The sequence below is a fragment of the Erinaceus europaeus genome, chromosome 9, assembly GCF_950295315.1.
Source record: "Erinaceus europaeus chromosome 9, mEriEur2.1, whole genome shotgun sequence".
NCBI lineage: Eukaryota > Metazoa > Chordata > Mammalia > Eulipotyphla > Erinaceidae > Erinaceus > Erinaceus europaeus.
Window position 1 is genome coordinate 14,427,336 of NC_080170.1, and position 19,101 is coordinate 14,446,436.

The following is a 19,101-nucleotide window of genomic DNA, read 5'->3' on the forward strand; positions in this document are numbered from 1 at the left end:
AGTGTAGGCGTAGGGGACCAGATTGGGTGACGAGACGTCAAGCGTTGGACAGGGTGGGCGAAGATATCCGCGTATATTGGCAGGTCCGGTCGAGCGTAGACGTGGGAAGTGAACTTAGATGATGCCGCATCCCGACGAATATCTGGCGGGGCGATGTTGCTAAGAACTGGCAGCCATGGAACCGAGGTGGAACGGATGGTTCCAGAAATTATCCTCATGGAGGAATATAATTTGGAATCGACCAAGTGGACATGGGGGCTATGGAACCATACTGGGGCACAGTATTCTGCAGTGGAATAGCATAATGCCAGAGAGGATGATCGTAGTGTGGAAGCGCTCGCGCCCCATGAGGAGCTGGCCAGTCTTGCAATGATGTTATTCCTTGCGCCCACCTTTGCTGCAGTTTTTATGAGATGTTCGTGAAATGACAGAGTGCGATTGAGAGTAACGCCAAGATAGACTGGCTGGGCTTCATGCCAGATTCTCGTATCGCCAAGCTGCACATTAAGCTCACGCGAGGCCGAGGCATGGTGTAGATGGAAAACAGATGATACCGTTTTTGCAGTGCTAGGGATTAGTCGCCATTTTTTACAGTAATCAGATATCAGAGACATGTCTTTCGTGAGTGTTTCCTCGAGGATGTCGAACTTGGATGCCTGAGTTGCACAGCAGATGTCATCGGCGTAGATGAACTTCCTTGAAGAAGTTTCTGGGAGGTCATTGATGTAAATATTAAATAGCGTAGGAGCCAGAACAGAGCCCTGGGGGAGACCACTTGAGACAAGTCTCCATCTGCTAGACTTGTCACCCAGATGCACCCAGAATCTTCTGCTTTGGAGAAGAAACAATATAGTGTTGGCCACCCATGGAGGCAGGCATCTTGAGATCTTGACTAGGAGACCGCGGTGCCAGACCGTGTCATAGGCTGCTGTGAGATCAACAAAGACAGCACCTGTCTTTAAATTCTTCTGGAATCCATTTTCAATGTAAGTTGAGAGGGCCAGGGCTTGTTCGCAGGTAGATCTTCCTGGGCGGAAACCAGCTTGGGCGGGTGATAGGAATTTCTCTGTAAGAGGAGAAATACGTGACAGAAGCAGCCTCTCAAGGAGTTTCTAACACACGGAGAGGAGAGAAATTGGTCTATAGCTGGCGGCCAGTGTTGGGTCTTTCTTTGGTTTCAAAACTGCTATTATCTTCGCACAACGCCAAATTTTGGGCATAGATTCAGATTGCAAGATGTGGGACAGGAATGAAGTGAGCCACTTCTTTGCTTCTGGGCCCAAGTTAAGAATGAGTTCTGGGGTGATGTTATCATAGCCAGCAGCCGTTCCTGGTTTAACCCTCTTCAAAGCGTCTTCCAGTTCAGACAGTATAAAGGGAGAGAGTTTTGGAGATGGACAAGATAAACGGAAGTGGGATGACCACTCATGGGAAATTTCTCTTTTCCAGACTGGGTCGATCTTAGCACCAAGTCTTTAAAAACCACTTAAACGTAGAGGAATCTGTATTATCTTCATATTTAAGAAACCACAGTTTAATTCACAGGAATTCAGATTTCCCTCTTTTATTATATGACTTCTGTAGCTCTAACATGTTATATTTGAACTTTTTTGAGTAAATTAAAAAAAAGAGACCATAGGAAAACTATTATGGGAGGGGATGGGATACAGAGTTCTGGTGGTGGGAATTTTGTGGCGTTGTACCCTTCTTATCCTATGGTTTTTGTCAGTGTTTCCTTTTTATAAATAAAAATAAAAAACAAGGAATGCTCACAGGAGTTATCCCATAGGAAAAAATAAAATAGACTATTTGTTTATTTATTTATTTTTAAGATGGAGAGAAATCAAGAAGGAAGGGAGAGCTAGAGATGGAGATGGAGAAAGCAAAAGAGACACCTGTAGCACTTTGTAGTGCTTTACCACTCGTGAAGCTTCCCCTCCAGGTGGGGACCTGGGTGCCCATGCACCACTACCTAGCCTCTTGAGTTAATTTTTATTTATGGTGTAAAATAAAGGTCCAGGTTAATTGCTTTATTTATTTACTTTTATCAACTTCAGTACCACTTTACTGAGGGAATTCTGATTTGCAGATTGTTCTTGTTAGGAAATTATTTGATTTTTATGAGGCACCGACTGGGGGAATGATTCCAGGACCTCATGCATGCACTCAGCAGTCTCTGTAACACAATTATTATTATTTAAAAAATTATTTATTGGTTAATGAGGGAAGCAGAAGAAGAGGAGGATGAGGAGCAGGAAGAGGAGGAGGAAAATAGAGACTTACTCTGGCATGTATGTGATGTTGGTGATGGAACTTAGGACCTCATGCTTGAAAGTCCAGTGATTTATCCACTGGGCTACCAGGTGACCTGTTTCCTAGCCCAATAAGAAAGAGATATATTTATTTCATATGAGGTAGAAGAGAGAGAAAAGAAGAGGAGGAGGAGGAAGAGGAGGAGGAGGAGGAGGAGGAGGAGGAGGAAGAGGTGGAGGAGGAGGAAGAGGTGGTGGTGGTGGTGGTAGTGGTGGTAGAGGAGGAGGAGGAGGAAGAGGAAGAGGGGATGGAGGAGGAGAACATAGACCACATCACTACTCCAGTACAAAGGATGAGCATGTCAAGAATTGAACCAGAAGCCTCAGGCATGCAAATCCCTACTTTCTCTATCAGTTGACTTATTCTCACGACTGACTGGTCCAGTATTAGAAGATATTAGTAGTGATTTACAAGATCATAAGACAAGAGGTATAGTTCTACACCACACCCACCACCAGAGTTCTGTGCCTCCACCGCCCAATGATCATCACCATAAATTCATGTGTTTCTATTCTTTTTTAATTTTTAAAAAAACTTTAAAAATATTTATCTATTTATTCCCTTTTGTTGCTTTTATTTCATTGTTGTAGTTATTGTTGTTGTTATTGATGTTGTCGCTGTTGGATAGAACAGAGAAATGCAGAGAGGAGGAGAAGACAGAGAGGGGAGAGAAAGATAGACACCTGCAGACCTGCTTCACCGCCTGGCTCCCTGCAGGTGGGGAGCCGGGGGCTTGAACAGGGATCCTCACGCCAGTCCTTGCACTTTGTGCCACAGGTGCTTAACCCGCTGTGCTACCACCTAACACCCCATGTGTTTCTATTCTCTAGATTTCACATATGACTAGCTGTCTTTCACCTCTTTATTTACTTCATGAAGCACAATCTCTTCCAGATCCAACCATTTAGTGTAGAAGGACACTGTACTAACTTTTAAAATTTCATAACAGTACTCCATGGAGTATATATACCATTACTTTTGTTTTTTTATCCAGTCATCTGTTGATGGGCATTTAGGTTCTAACTCAATATTTTATTTTGGGGGAGAGACACACACAGAGAAAGATACCCCACCATCTATGGTGCTCCCATGTGGTGCTCTACTCTCTTCGGACCTCCAGTTTCATTAATTCACATGTTGAATATCCTGTTTCCTCAATATCATTTGTTTTAGAGATTACTCTTCCATGTATCATTGTCATATAGACTGAAGAATCAATTCACTGTAGATGATTTAATTTCTGGACTCAATAAAACTGGTTTAAAAGTTATGATTGAAAAGAAATATTCATGATACTTTAAAATTGTTTTATTTATTATTAGACAGTAAGAGATCAAGAAAGAAAGGGAAATAGGGAGGGAGAGAAAGAGGGGGCTGGGTGGTGGCGCACCTAGTTAAGTGCATGTTACGATGTGCAAGGACTGGGTTTGAGGCCCCGGTTGCCACTTGCAGGGGGAAAGCTTAGGAAGTGGTGAGGCAGTGTTAAAGGCGTCTCTCTGTCTCTCCTACTCTCTATCTCCCCCTTCCCTCTTGATTTCTGGCTGTCTCTATCCAATACATAAATAAAGATAATAAAAATTTTTTAAAAAGAGAGAGAGAGAGGAGAGACACTTGTAGACTTGCTTCACTGCTTATGAAGCTTTCTCCCCTATAAATGGGGGCTGGGGACTTGAACTTGGGTCCTGGTACATGGTAACCTGCACACTCAACTAGGTGCACCACCACCTCGCTCCTTCACACTTTTGGTTGCCTCACCGAGGCAGCTTCTAATTGACATGGATGTGCTGATAATTAGCATTAACTTATTTGAGAAATAGACCTTTCAACAGCTGTGACAATTCCATTCTTCTTCTTCTTTTGCCTCCAGGGTTATCACTGGGGCTTGGTGCCTGCACCACGAATGCACTGTTCCTGGAGGCTTATTATTATTATTTTCATTTTTTTGCCTTTGTTGTTATTACTGTTATTGTTGTCATTGATGTTGTTGTTGGATAGAATAGAGAGAAATGGAGAGAGGAGGGAAAGACAGAAGGGGAGAGAAAGATAGACACCTGCAGACCTGCTTTACCACTTGTGAAGTGACCCCCTGCAGGTGGGGAGCCAGGGTTTCCAACCGGGATCCTTATGCTGGTGCTTGTGCTTTGTGCCACGTGTGCTTAACTCAGTGTGCAACCGCCAGACTCCCGACAATTCCATTCTTATGACAGAAATGTGTCTATCCAAATCATGGATTTCTCTATTTCATTTTTTTTATTGCCACCAGGATTATTGCTGGGGCTCAGTGCCTGCAAGATGAAAATCAACCACTGGAGATCCTACTATGTAGTCAGACCTTCAAGGGCTGCCCCAGATCGTACCCCATATGGTCACAAGCCCTCAATTGCCCAAGATAGCAACTGTGTTCATAACATTTGCATTGTACTAAGTATCGTGCTAACCTAGAGATGACTAAAGCATACAAAAGGGTGTGTATAGATCAGACAATTTTTTATTTTATTTTTATTTAATAATGAATGACAAGTCTTTTGGATAAGAGGGATACAATTCCACACAATCCCCAACATTAGAGTTCTCCATCCCAGCCCCTCCATAGGAAACTTTCCTACTCTTTATCCTCTGGGATCATGAACCCAGGATCATTATGGGGTGCAGGAGGTGGAAGGTCTGGTTTCTGTAATTGCTTCTCTACTGAACATGGGCGTTGGCAGGTTGATCCATACTCTTAGCCTGTTTCTCAGACACAAATTCTATACCATTTAATTGAGATGTACATTAAGTATGGAGAGACAAGTTTCCATGAAAGAGAGAGAGAGAAAGAAAGGGAAGACAGGGCAGCTTCTGACACATGGGTTGCTGGGGACTGTGTGAGGAACTTTGGACACGTGAGTCCAGCTGTTTTCCTACTTCAGAGTCATTTTAGAGCAGAGACTTGATCAGAATGCTGTCCATGGGAGGTGCTAGAACTGATTTTTTTCTCCCCATCATGTGGGTTGTACACACTGACAGGACTCATTTGCAAATGACCTAGTCCAGTAAAATTAGGTCAGTCTTGCACTGATTATGACAGCAATTCCAGAGAAAGTAAAAAGATTGGGGCCAGGCAGAAGCACACTCAGTAGAGTGCACATGTCACAGTGCACAAGAGCTTGGATTCTAGTCTCTGTCCCCATCTGAAGGGTGGGAAGATTTATGAGTAGGGAAATTTCATGAATAGTGGAACAATGCTTCAGATATCTCTGTCTCACCATCTCTCCTTCTCTCTCAATTTCTATTGAAAACAAATAAATAAAATATTAAAAAAGAATATCATTTAAAAAAGGTAAAAAGTGGGGCCAGGTGGTGACACACCTAGTTGAGTGAACATGTTATAATGAGCAAGGACCTGGGGTCAACCCCTGCCCCCACCCATCCATACCTGCAGGCAAAGAAGCTTTGTGAACGATGAAGCAGGTCTGCAGGTGTCTCTCCATCTGTCTCCCTCACTATCTCTCCCTTCCTTCTTGATTTCTGGATTTCTCTATCCAATAAATAAAGGGGTTAAAAAAAACACCAAAAAATAAAAATAAAAAACCACGTAAAAAAACCTCCCCAAAATTGTGGGTGTGATTACTGCAGCATTACCCAAATCAAACAATTTGAATGTCTTTATTAAGTTAATATTTATTTATTTTTTACCCCTGCAACCCTCAGCTCTGGTTTATGGTGGTGCTGGAGATTGAAATCAGGACTTCCAGGTGTGAAAGTGATTCTACACATTGCTTATTCTGCCTGACTGTTGTAATGTGTCTACTGGCAATCACATGACTAATACTCACTTTAGTCAGTTTGCAGGGAGCCAACCCTGAGCTCCAAACCTGAAATCCCAGGACACTCTGCCAACCGTGGATTTTATGAAAGGGGGGTGACACCAGGGTTCATGGCATCTACAGATATCAGGGACCAAAGTGACAGCAATGCCAGGCCATCAAGACAGAAACATCCCTATCTCAGGGGCCTGGCTGCCTGGCTGCCTGGCTGCCTGCCCCTGCTTCTGGCTGCCTGGCTGATTATACAGAGAGCAGTTCAGGGGCAGGTGGTGGTGCACACAGTTGAGTACACACATTACCAAGTACAAGGATCTGGGTTCAAGCCCCGGGTCCCCACTTGCAGGGGGGAAGCTTCATGAGGGGCGAAGTAGGTCTGCAGGTGTCTTTCTTTCTATCTCAATTTATCTGTTCACATCTGTCTCACTTTCTGGTCAATATAAATTGCCTAGAATCCCCTCATGTTTTCTCTCTCTCTCTCTCTCTCCCCCTTTCTCTTCCTTTCTTTCCTCCTCCCTCTCTCCCCTTTTTCTCTCCCTCCCTCTCTTTCCCCTTCTGTGTAAGTAGGGGTGCATGGAAAATAAGACATCCGAGGGGGGCAGGACAGGTGTGACACCTGATTAAGCTCACATAGTGTGAAGCGTGAGGATCCCAGTTCAAGTCCCCGGCTCCCCACCTGCGGGGGGATCGCTTGACAAACGGTGAAACAGGTCTCAGGTGTCTCTCTTTCTCTGTCCCTCTCTCTATCTCCCCCTCCTCAATTTCCCTGTCTTATTAAAAAAAAAAAGAAAAAATAGCCACAGGAGCAGTGGATTCGTAATGCAAGCCCCAGCGATAACCCTGGAGGCAAAAAAAAAAAAAAAAAAAAAAAAAGGCTCCCTGAGCAGAGTAGAGAGTGCAGAGTGCAAGGCGAACTCTGCTCTGACCTGAGACCCCGCCCCGACAGTCCCCATCACAGAGGATCGCGCGCCCTCTGCCGGCCACTCTGGGAATAGCAGCAGGCTCCTTTGGGCCCGGGAACCAAACCCCGCTCTATCTGGGCTGGGTCCCCCGCCGCCCCTCTCGAGTTGCACCTTCCCCCACTACGGCAGGTGACTGGCGGCCAGGGATGGGTCCGCGGCTTCCCGCGAGGCCCCGCGCGCCGGTTCTTTGGCTCCCGCATTCCAGCTTCACGTCACAGACCCCGCACCCCAGGGTGCGCGCTTGGCTCTGCGCCCCTGTCCCTTCGACGGCTAACGGACACCTATCCGAGTCCCCGTCTCCATTTGCGGTCCCGGTGGTGCAGCCCTGAGCCCCCATGGGCGGCTACCTGAGCCAGCCTCCCCCGCAGCCGTCGCCCCTCGTGGTCCTCGACGGAGGTCCCCCGGACAACCCGGAGCACCTGGGGCAGGCACACCTGCTCCCCGCGGCCTGGAGCCCGTACCTGGCTCCCCGGCTGTGGGAGGAGCTACAGCCGCCCTCGCCCAGGAGGCGCCGTGGTTTCCGCCGTCGGGGCGCCCCGGTGCAACGCCGGGGTTCCCCCAGCCTGCAGGCGCGCTGTCTGTTCCTGGGGGTGCTGGCTTCGGCGGCTCGCGGGGGTCTGCAGAGGAAGCCGGCCCTGTGGGACTGCGGCGCCAGGATGCTGTGCACGTCGGTGGTGCTGAGGCTGGCGTCGGCCAAGGGCAAGCTGTTGCTGCGCCTCGCCCTGCAGCACACCGTCACCTGCCTGTGGACCTCGCTCTGTGTCTACCTGCCCAGCCCCTACGTCAAAGAGGCCCTGGCCAGGGCCCTGGAGAAGCCCGGCCCACCCAGCCTCCAGAGCGACGAGCACCCAGGCACCCAAGAGGAAAGCCGCTTGGAGCCGGGGGGGCATCGGGGAGGAAAGACGCTGGGTGAGCACTGCGGGGCTTCCGATGGCAGCCAGCGCCCCAAGTCTGCCTTCCGGCGCCTGATGGTCCACGGGGTTCTGTCTTCCTTCGAACCCAGGCCCGGGCCCCTGAAGAGAGACGTGGCTGCCCAGAGAGCAGACAGCAAGGCGAGGAGGCCCTCCCACTCCGGCGCAGTGAGCTTCCGCGGGCCCCGCAACGCCATCACCAGCTCGTACAGCTCCACGCGCGGGCTCCCGACGCTGGGGGGCAGCCTGGAGCGCGCCACCGAGTCCCGGGGCCCCGCCTCGCCTCGGCCGCCCTGCACCCCCCGGAGGGCCCCCCGGACCAGCCCCCCGCCCCGCATCCCCGCCTCGGCCCAGCCGACACCCAGGCCCGCCTCGGACCCCCCAGTGCTGGGGTCCGATGCAGGGCGCCGCTCCTCCCCGGACCAGGGCTCCAGGCCCCGCAGGCGCCGCACCTGTCTGCTGCTGCCCGCCAGGAGGGAGGACGCCCTGTGCCTGCCCCTGCCCCCACAGCTGGGCTACGGGGTCACCCCAGAGGACATGGACGCTGAGAGGAGGGCGGCCATCCAGATGATCAACAGGATCCTGGAAGGGTAAGGGTGCCCTCCCAACACCTGCAGGGAGCACCCCCCTATCCAGCCTCCCACCTCTCCAGACCGCTCACCCTCCCAGCCCCCAGCCTGCTTCCACCATAGAGCTTGCCGCAGGCGCGGGGACCTCCCACTGTCTTCCAAAGTTGCCTCTGTGGGCTGTTTGTCTGTCTTGGGTCTCCCGAAAATGTTTTTTTAAATACTTATTTAATTTAAAATTATCTTTATTTATTTATTGGATGGAGACAGCCAGAAATCGAGAGGGAAGGGAGTGACAGGGAGAGAGGCAGAGAGACACCTGCAGCACTGCTTTGCCACTTGCCAAGCTTTCCCCCTGAAGGTGGGGGCCAGGGACTCAAACTTAGGTCCTTGTGCAAATATGCGCTCAGCGAGGTGTGCCACCACCCGACTTCCCAAAAGATTTATTTATTTATTGGATGGAGACAGAAATGGAGAGTCAAGGAGGAAAGAGGGAGAGAGAGACACCTGCAGTACTGCTTCAGTTTGTGAAGTTTTCCCCCTGCAGGTTTTCCCTCAGACTGGGGGCTTGATCCCGGCCCCTGAGAATGGTAACACATACATTCCACAGGTTACCTTTGGGACTTGGTGCCTGCACAGTGAATCCACTGCTCCCTGGTGGCCACTTTCCCCTTTTCTTTTCACTTGACAGGACAAAAGAGAAATAGAGAGGGGAGGGGAAGAGAAGGAGGGAGAGGGAGAGAGGGTCACCTGCAGACCTGCTTCACCACGTGTGAAGCTTCCCCCCTGCAGGAGGGAACTGGGTTTATTTTTAAACAGATTTATTTACTGTGAGAGAGAGTGAGCACAAACTTCACATGAGACAGAGAGAGACAGTAGAGCACCGCTTGAGTACATGCAGTTCTGGGGATCGAACCCTGAACCTTAAACATGAAAGCCTGGTGCTTTCTCAGCTAAGCCACCTCTCCAGGCATGCTGCCTGCACCTTGACCTTGCTAGTCCTGCCCTGAAAAGAAAAGGCAGGAAGATGGCCTCCTTTCCTTCCACCCAGTGTGCCCCTCAGTGCTTTGCTGTCTGGTCTCTCTGGCTCCTTTAAGAAGCCCCAGAGGAGGGGGGTCGGGTGGCAGCGAAGCGGGTTAAGCGCACATGGCACAAAGCTCAAGGACCGGTGTAAGGATCCCAGTTTGAGCCCCCAGCTCTCCCCACCTGCGCGGGGGGAGGGGGTGCGGGGGCACTTCACAAGTGGTGAAGCAGGTCTGCAGGTGTCTATCATTCCTCCTCTCTGTCTCCCCTCCTCTCTCTATTTCTCTCCGTTCTATCCAACAACAACAATATCAATGGCAACAAGGGCAACAAAAGGGAAAAAGAGCCTCCAGGAGCAGCGGATTTGAAGTGCAGGCACTGAGCCCCAGCAATAACCCTAGAGGCAAAAAAAAAAAAAAAAGCCCCAGAGGAGAGCAGCAGGTGGGCTCCATCCCCTCCTGAATAACAGCTTCTGCCACTTGTCCCTACAGTTGCAGGGATGGGACTTGCTAGGCTGGCTCATCTGAGTGGGTAGGACTTGGAAAGAAATGGGGGAAGTGCTGGGTCAGTTTTGCTGCCAGAGGAGCAGGCAGGGTCTCCTTTCTCTCGGCCATCTCCCTTGGACCGTGCATGTGGCACACCTCTGCCCTTTCCGTGGGAGCTGTCTCATTTGTTGGCCTGGAGTCAGCGCTCTCAGTCATTTGTTGCCTTCAGTGACCTTTCCTAGACTACACTTTTGAAAGGTAGTGAGCACAGGGCTGACACATGTGCTGCCCTCCTGCCTTGATGTCAGTGCACGTGTACCTGAGGACCCGAGGGGGCTGAGTCTGTTGGGACGGCACCTTTCCCAGGATCAGATGTTTGTGTCCTGGTGTCAGAATGAGTCACTGAAATGTGAACCCCAGTATCCCATCCGGGTAACCCCCCAATCCTCTGTCTACTTCCAAAGATCACGGAGTGGGGCTGGAATCCCCAGTGAGAGTCAGAGAACTTACAGAGTCCTTCTTCCATGTACAGTGTTTTGCACTTATCGCTACTCTATTGATCTTAACTTCAACACTTTAAAAAAATAATAATTTTTTTTTCCACTAGAGTTATTGCTGGGGCTTCGTGCCTGCACTATGAATTCACTTCTCCTGGTGGCCATTTTTTCTTTTCTACTTTTATTGGACAAGACAGAGAGATATTGAGAGGGGAGGGGGATATGGAGAGGGGCATAGAAAGATAGACACCCATCCGAAGACCTGCTTCCCTGCTCACAAAGCTTCCTCCCCTGCAGGTAGGGAGTGGGGGCTCGAACTCTGGCCCTTGTGTATGGTGATATGTACACTTAACCTGGTGCGCCACCACCTGGCCCCCATCACTTTTTTTTGTATTTCTTTTTTTCTATTTTTTTATATTTATTCCCTTTTGTTGCCCTTGTTGTTTTATTGTTGTAGTTATTGCTGTTGATGTTATTATTGTTGGATGGGACAGAGAGAAATGGAGAGAGGAGGGGAAGACAGAGAGGGGGAGAGAAAGACACTTGCAGACCTGCTTCACCGATTGTGAAGCGACCCCCCTGCATGTGGGGAGTTGGGGGCTTGAACTGGGATCCATATTCTCATCCTTCTGCTTGGCACCACATGTGCTTAACCCGCTGTGTTACTGCCCGACTCCCACTTTTTTTTTAAACAGATGATGGAGCTAAAACCCGAAGCGATTAACTAGTGAGGTGACATGGTGACTTCGTGACCATCTGCCTGTGAGCTGACCCCGGCTCCTGAGGGTCTCAGTTGCACTCTGAGCCTTGAGTGCCATGTAAGACCCTCGTAGGCTAATTTTGATACTTAATAAGACAATTATCTGGAGTGCTAGCTGCAGTGTCTTGTGTCTGCCTTATTCATAGGTATTGGGTCTATGCTACTGCTTATTACTTATCCCACACCTCATTGGCCTGGGGGAGCATTCCTTCCTCCTCCTGGGGGGTCTTCTACCCTGTACCCTGTCTCTGAAGCTTCTGCCTTTATGTCCAGAGCATTCACCCCCCCCACTCACATTCATGTGGATCCCCGTCAAGCAAGTTGAAGATGACCTAAGTCTGCTATCTTGCATATGCCCTGCTCTCTTGCCTTCAAGAGGCCAGGGGAGAGGCAAAGTGAGGTTCCCTTTCCTGGTTCCCAGGATCTCCTGCCCCAGGTATGTTGCAGTGGCAGCTGGCTGTCTGGGGGCAGAGAGGTGGCCATGCAGTACCCACAATGTCCAGCAGGGACCACACTCGTGTTATGGCAGGCTCTGCTCAGTCCTGAGGGCAAAGGGGCTGGGAAGCAGAGTGGTGGGGAGTCCCAAGAGCTGGAGCCTGGGGGACACACCCCCACTCTGCCTCCCTGTCCCTGGGCTTCCATTTTGGTTTCTTCTCAAGCTGATCTGGCTTGTGTGTCAGGGCACATAGATTTTCTCCAGACTGTGGGCACTGCTAAGACCTTGCTGAGGGTTTCAAGCTGGGCCTGGTTTTGCTCACCTTCAACAGGGCTTTGGCCAATTGGTTGTATCTCAGGTCCCCTCCTCCCTCTCAGGCAAGGGTCCCCACTGGGCAGGCAGCAGGGGGCCAGCAGGCAAGACCCAACCTTACTTACTGAAGGTTTGAGAGTTTGAGTGAAGACAGATGGGGAGTTACCATTCCTCCCCAGACCAAGCAGGAGTCTGGTGATCTGAGACAGAGCCTCAGGGACAGGTCAGAGCACTTCAAGAGAAAGGGGCCAGGTGGTGGCATACCTAGTTAAGCACACATAGTAAGTACCAAGTGCAAGGACTAGAGCAACGATCCAGGTTTGAGCCCCCGGCTCCCCACCTGCAGGGGGGATGCTTCACAAGTGGCGAATCAGGTCTACAGGTGTTATCTTTCTCTCTTCAACTCTATTTTTCCTTCCCTTCTTAATTTCTCTCTAACCTATCCAATAAAATGGAAGAAATGGCTGCTGGGATTAGTATATTTGTAGTGCTGGAACTAAGCCCCAGTGATAATCCTGGAGGCCAAAAAAAAAAAAAAAAATCTATCTACTAGTTAGCTGTGTCTCCTATTGTCCCTGGGTCAAGGAGGAAAATCCACTTCCCTGTTCTTCCTACCCTCCAGTGTTAGCCTATGCATCTTGGCTGTGGCCCCTACCTGCCTCTTTCTCTCATCAGACAGTTTTGCTTCTGAGGGCATCCTGTCCCTCCTCCTCACAAGGACCGTTATGGTCAGCTGAGTCCACCCTGCTATTTCAGGATGACTTATCCACACCCACAAAGTCCCCTTTGCCACATGCAGTCATTTGTTCCTAGGTTTTGGGGGTGTAGCACTCAGATTGTCCCGCCCTCCTCACACTGGACACGTTGGCCTAAACTGGGGACAGTGGGAGGTGGGCTTTGTAGTCAAGGAAACCAGGGGACAGATACTCAGCAGAGATGCCTGGGGAATGGGGTACAGGTGGTAACTGCAGTTCACTGTCCCCAGGTCAGTCCTGAAGGTGGGGTGGGCACAGGTGACAGAGTTGCGTTGCGCTGTTTCCCAGGCCAGTGCTGACTCCTGGACATTCTTCTTTCAGAGAGGGGTGGCATCAGCTGGAGTCCCAGTATCAGCTCCCGCTAGTCAGCAAACGAGCAGGAGCTAGCCCCCCCTTCATTCTTTTCCCTCCTCCATTTTCTGAGGTTCCCAGGTTGAATCGAGTCCTTAAAGGGGTAGCAGGATGCTGCTGGAGCTTTGGGGCTTATCCTTATCCCTTCACTCCTCCCGCCCACCCCTCTCATTTCTTCCATCCTTCTCATGCATTGAACCTGGGGGTCTTTGGAGCCTCAACCATGAAAGTCTTTTTGCAAAACCCATATGCTGTCTCCCCAGCTCGAGAACGTTAGACTCCATCTTCCTGGCGGCTGGCAGGCAGCCAGAACTCCCCCCCCACACACACACACATCCTGATCCCCAGCTGTATGGCTGCCCGCGCCTGCCCATTGACTCTCTGCATTAGGGTTCAGCCTGACGCTGTTAACTGGCTACCGAAGAAGGGCAAACGCTAGAAGAAGAAGGGTTCAGCGCCCTGAGGTGTCCCCATCGTTATCGACGCTACTCGATTCTGACCACACGGGGGCGCTGACCACCCGCATTGGGGCCTCCCAGCCGCTTCTGCAGAGCTCTCAGGGCGATGTCAAGACTCAGTACCCAGAAGTGGGGACTGGGGCTGCAAGCTTCATCTGTACTCCCCAAGACCCTGGGTCTTCCCCGGGTCCCACCTGGCCTGGAGTTGAACCTTGGTGGAGTGGAAAGTGGGGAACTCCCTGGGACAGAGGGTGAGGAGGGCTAGTGGGGATTGCCCTGCAGCACCGAGGAGCTGGGGTCCTGCCTCGTGACACCCAAGGTGGCCCCACCATCCTCCCTGACCCCCAGGCTCTTTCCCTTTGTGTCATAAAACCATTTGAGAGAGGGAAAGGGGATGGGAAGAGGGAGGAGGACGGGGGGGACTTTTTGATGGTAAACCTTTCTATCTTGTTGAACCTTGATGTTCTTAGCCCATCCCTCGGATCTTCTGTTGGGATGTCTTAAAAAAATGGTTCTCAGGAAGGGGAGATAGCATAATGGTTATGCAAAGGAGCTTTCGTACTAGAGGCTCCAAAGTCCCGGGGTTCAATCCCCTGCATCACCATAAGCCAGAGCTGAGCTCTGGTTGAAATTGGTTCACTAATGTGTGGAGTGCAGATAACTAACATGAAGGAAAAATTAAAAGAGAGAGAGAAAGACAGAAAGGAAGGAAGGAAGAAAGAACGAAAGAAAGAAAGAAGAGGAGGCTAGCCAGACTTTTGTAAAATGGGGTGAGGGGAGGTAGTAGGAGGCAGGACAGAATTTTGGTGGAGTGTGTGTGGTAACTCAACTAGCATATGAAACACTCTTGAAATCTGATTATCCTGTAAAAGTCTTAAGTCATGAATAAAAAAATACCTCAAAATTCGATTCATTTCATTTCTTGAGCATTTCTAGTCTTACAGAAAAGCTGAGCACAAGGCACAGTTTCCATACTCAGCCTCCCTCTGAGTCCCTCCTAACTCTATACCTCAGATTAGTGCACCACCACTGTTGGAATTGAAAAACAAATCTTGCTACACAAAGTTCTATCAAAACTTAGTTTGATTAGGGTGCACTCTTGACGACACACAACCTACTGCTGAGGTGTGAGCACTACTGCCACCACCGATGCTCTAGCTTTGCTGCTCTAAAAATCCCTCAGACTTTCTCTGTTCAGTGCCCCCCCCCCCAACGCCCTCCCTGAGCCGCTGCAACCACTGATGCTTTCACAGTCACACAATTGCCTTTTCCAGAAGGTCATAGTTGGACTCACACAGAGTAATCACAATGAAATATTTTTTTTCCCCCTCCAGGGTTATTGATGGGGCTTGAGTGCTGACACTATGAATCCACTGTTTGTAGTGGCCATTTCTCCCCCCCCCCCCATTTTATTGGATAGGACAGAAAGAAATTGAGAGGGAAGAGGAGATAGGGAGAGAGAAAGACAGACACCTGCAGACCTGATTCACCACTCATGAAGCTTCCTCCCTGCAGGTGGGGAGTGGGGGCTCGAACCCAGATCCTTTGCGGGTCCTATACTTAGTACTTTAACCAAGTGTGCTGCCATCAGGCCTCCACAGTGAAATCTTTTCAGACTGGCTTCTTTCATTTAGTCCTCCTTCATGGCTTGATAGCTTCCTCCTTCTCTTCCTTTCTTCTTCCTTTCTCTTTTTCTTCCTCTCTTTATTATTTTTATTTATTTATTTTTTATATATTTATTTTATTTATTCCCTTTTGTTGCCCTTGTTGTTTTTTTATTATTGTAGTTATTATTGTTGTTGTTGTTGTTGGATAGGACAGAGAGAAATGGAGAGAGGAGGGGAAGACAGAGAGGAGGAGAGAAAGATAGACACCTGCAGACCTCCTTCACCGCCTGTGAAGCGACTCCCCTGCAGGTGGGGAGCCGGGGTTCGAACCGGGATCCTTATGCCAGTCCTTGTGCTTTGCGCCACCTGCGCTTAGCCCGCTGCACTACAGCCCGACTCCCGCCTCTCTTTATTTTTTTAAACTACTTATTGGCTCAGACTTACTGAGAAGGAAGACGGAGACAGGGAAAAAGAGAGACAACTGCAGCCCTGCCTCACCACTTGTGAAACTTCCCCACCCTCAGGTAAGGACTTGAACGGTAGAGTTCATTTCTTCTCTAGCCAGCCCTGAGAGAACATGGACTGAAACCAGTCATTTTTGAGTTTCTGAGATGCAGAGTTATTTGTGTTTTCCTCTTTGTGTTCATGGCCTGGATGGGAATCTCCTTCTTTGGGCATCAGGTATCTTTTTCTCTGTTACTCAACTCTCTGTCCTTTGAGGCTGATTAACATTTATAACATAACAGGAACCCCTGCCCCCAAATTTTTGAGTTATTATGAGTAGGGTTCATAGTTCTCAGCCTCCTGAGAAGTTGGGTGGTGCCTGCTGCACCTCAAGATTTTACAAGAGGACTTGCATTTCAAGACAAGGTTGGACTTGGGGAATTGGAATAGACTGGCTTTTAACTTAGCAATATGTTCTGATGGTTCAGCCTTTGTCTTTGTATGTCTCTCTCTCTCTCTCTGTGTCATTACAGAACAGTATTCAGATGTCTGGGTATACCAGTTTACTTATCCATTCACTTACTGAGAGACCTCTTGGTCACTTCTAGTTTTTGGTGATCACCAATAAACATTCACATATAGATTTTTTTTTTTTTGTGGACATGTTTGCAGATCAGTCTGGTAGTTAGACTACTGGACCACAGAGTAAGATTATGCTTATCTGATTTTAAAAAAAATTTAATAGTATGACTAAACATTATTTTATTTGATTGGACAGAGAAATTGAGAGGGAAAGGGAAGATAGAGAAGGTGAGAGGAAGAGAGACGCCTGCAGTCCTGAGTCACTGCTCATGAAGCTTTCCTACTGCAGGTGGGGAGTGGGGCAATGTGTGCACTCAGCTAGGTGCACCACCTCCAGTTCCCTGGGTTTAAAAAATTTTTTTTTAAAACTTAAAGTACTAATTGACTAAGTACAGCTGATTTTTAAAAATTTATGTTTATTTTTAGAAATAACAGTTTCACAATAAGTAACAATGAATGTCAGAAATAGTACTGAAAGTCAGGATATACTCTTCATGTGAACGATAGAACAAAAATCACAACAAAAATGGTTATATAAAGTTATCTTCAAAATAAAAAACATTTTCTGGGAAAGTAAAACCAAACCAAACCAGAGTTAATCTACTTAGGTAGCCACAAGTGATCTTACTCATTCAATCAGTTGAGTCTTATTGTTCTAATTAAAGTAATGGGTTAGTTATATTTTTAATTTTATTTTTTTCTGTCTATTTATTTTTTATTTTTAATGTTTTTTATCATATTTATTTATTTATTGGATAGAGACAGCCAGAAATAGAAAGGAAGGGGGAGAGAGAGAGAGGGAGAGAGGCAGAGAGACATCTACAGCCCTGCTTTACGACTTGTGAAGCTTTCACCCTGCAGGGGGGGACTGGGGACATGAACCCAGGTCCTTGTGCACTCAGCCAGGTGTGCCACCTCCCACCCCCCCTTAAAAAATTTTTTTTTTAAATTTCTTTATCGGGGAATTAATGTTTTATATTCAACAGTAAATACAATAGTTTGTACATGCATAACATTTCTCTGTTTTCTACATAACAATAAAACCTCCACTAGGTCCTCTGTCATCCTTTTTGGACCTGTACTCTCCCCCCGCCCCAGAGTCTTTTACTTTGGTGCAATACACCAACTCCAGTCCAAGTTCTGCTTAGTGTTTTCCCTTCTGATCTTGTTTTTCAACTTCTATGAGTGAGACCATCCCATTTTCATCCTTCTCTTTCTTACTTACCTTACTTAACATGATTTCTTCAAGCTCCATCCAAGATGAGGTGAAGAAGGTGACTTCACCATTTTCAATAGTTGAGTAGTATTCCATTGTGTATAGATACCACAACTTACTCACTCACTCATATGTTGTTGGACACCTGGGTTGCTTCCAGGTTTTGGGTATTCCAAACTGTGCTGCTATGAATGTGGGTATACACAATTTTTTTTGGATGGGTGTGGTTGGTTCCTTAGGATATATCCCTAGGAGAGGAATTGCAGGGTCATAGGGAAGGTCTACTTCTAGTCTTCTGAGAGTTCTTCAAACAGCTCTCCACAGGGATTGAACCAATTTACATTCCCACCAGTAGTGCAAGAGGGTTCCTTTGCAGCTGGTATTTTTTAAAAATATTTTATTTATTTATGAGAAAGATAGGAGGAGAGAGAAAGAACTAGATATCACTCTGGCACATGTGCTGCTGGGATTGAACTCGGGACCTCATGCTTGAGAGTCCAAAGCCCTATCACTGCGCCACCTCCTGGACCATAGCAGCTGATCTTTTTAAAACTAGGTATTTGCCTGGTAAATAGTCTTTTTGTTAAGAAATTTCACTTGTGACTTAATAACGATTTATAAGATAATAGGGGTACAATTCCATAAAGTCTCCACCACAGAGTTCCAGGTCCCATAGCCTCCATTGGGAAGTTCCCTATTCTTTAATCCCTCTGGGAGTGTGGCTCGATATTCTTTTTGAAGGTCTGACTTCTGTAATTGCTTCTTTGTTGGACATGGGTGTTGACAGGTTGGTCCATACTCCCAAGCTGTTTCTATCTTTCCCTAGTGTGGTAGGGCTCTGGAGAGGTGAGGTTCCAGGAAGCATTGTTGAGGTCATTTGCCCAAGGAAGTCAAGATGGAATCATAGTTGCACTTTCAGAATTTGGTTGTATGAGACTGAAAAGTATGTTAATTTTTACTGGGTAAATTGACAGGCTAGAAAATGTGTAATATTTTGCAACCTAGCCTTATTTGTGTTCCTTTGAAAGGATCTCACTGTATAAAGCCAGCCAGAGTCACTATTATGAGCTTCAAACATCTTACTATTATTATTTTTTTCTCACCACTTCCATCACCAAAGCTCCCCACTCCCACCCCCTTAGATGACCACTATAGTTCTCCCACAGACTTAGATATAGGTTAACATATTTTTTTCACATTCATATGTTCAGTTATCTATATTTTGCATGTGAAGGAACCATCCAGAGTTGTCCATCCACCTTCTCACTTGCTTCACTAAACACCATCTTCTCCAACTTCATCCACTTTATCCCAAAGGACACAATATCATCTCTCTCTCTCTCTCTTTTTAAAGATTTTTTTTTATTTGTTATTGGATAGAGACAGAAATTGAGAGAGAAGGAGATAGAGAGGAAGAGAGAGAAACACCTGCAGACCTGCTTCACTGCCTGTGAAGCGACTCCCCTGCAGGTGGGGAGCCAGGGGCTTGAACTGGGATCCAAACTGGTCCTTGCACTTTGCACCACGTGTGCTTAACCTGCTGCGCTAGTGCCTGACTCCCTCTTTTTAAAGATTTTATTTATTTATTAATGAGAAAGATAGGAGGAGAGAGAGAAAGAA

The 19,101-nt window shown here is 48.0% G+C and overlaps 1 protein-coding gene across 1 annotated transcript; it reads left to right on the forward strand.

Annotated features, from left to right (window-relative positions):
- Positions 1–7,413: 7,413 nt before the first annotated feature.
- On the forward strand, positions 7,414–11,434 carry LOC132540278 (nuclear envelope pore membrane protein POM 121-like). The gene is made up of 2 exons (XM_060197047.1): positions 7,414–8,579; positions 11,256–11,434. Exons 1-2 carry the CDS (start codon positions 7,414–7,416, stop codon positions 11,257–11,259), a joined length of 1,170 nt encoding a protein of 389 aa, XP_060053030.1. The 3' UTR covers positions 11,260–11,434.
- Positions 11,435–19,101: the final 7,667 nt, after the last annotated feature.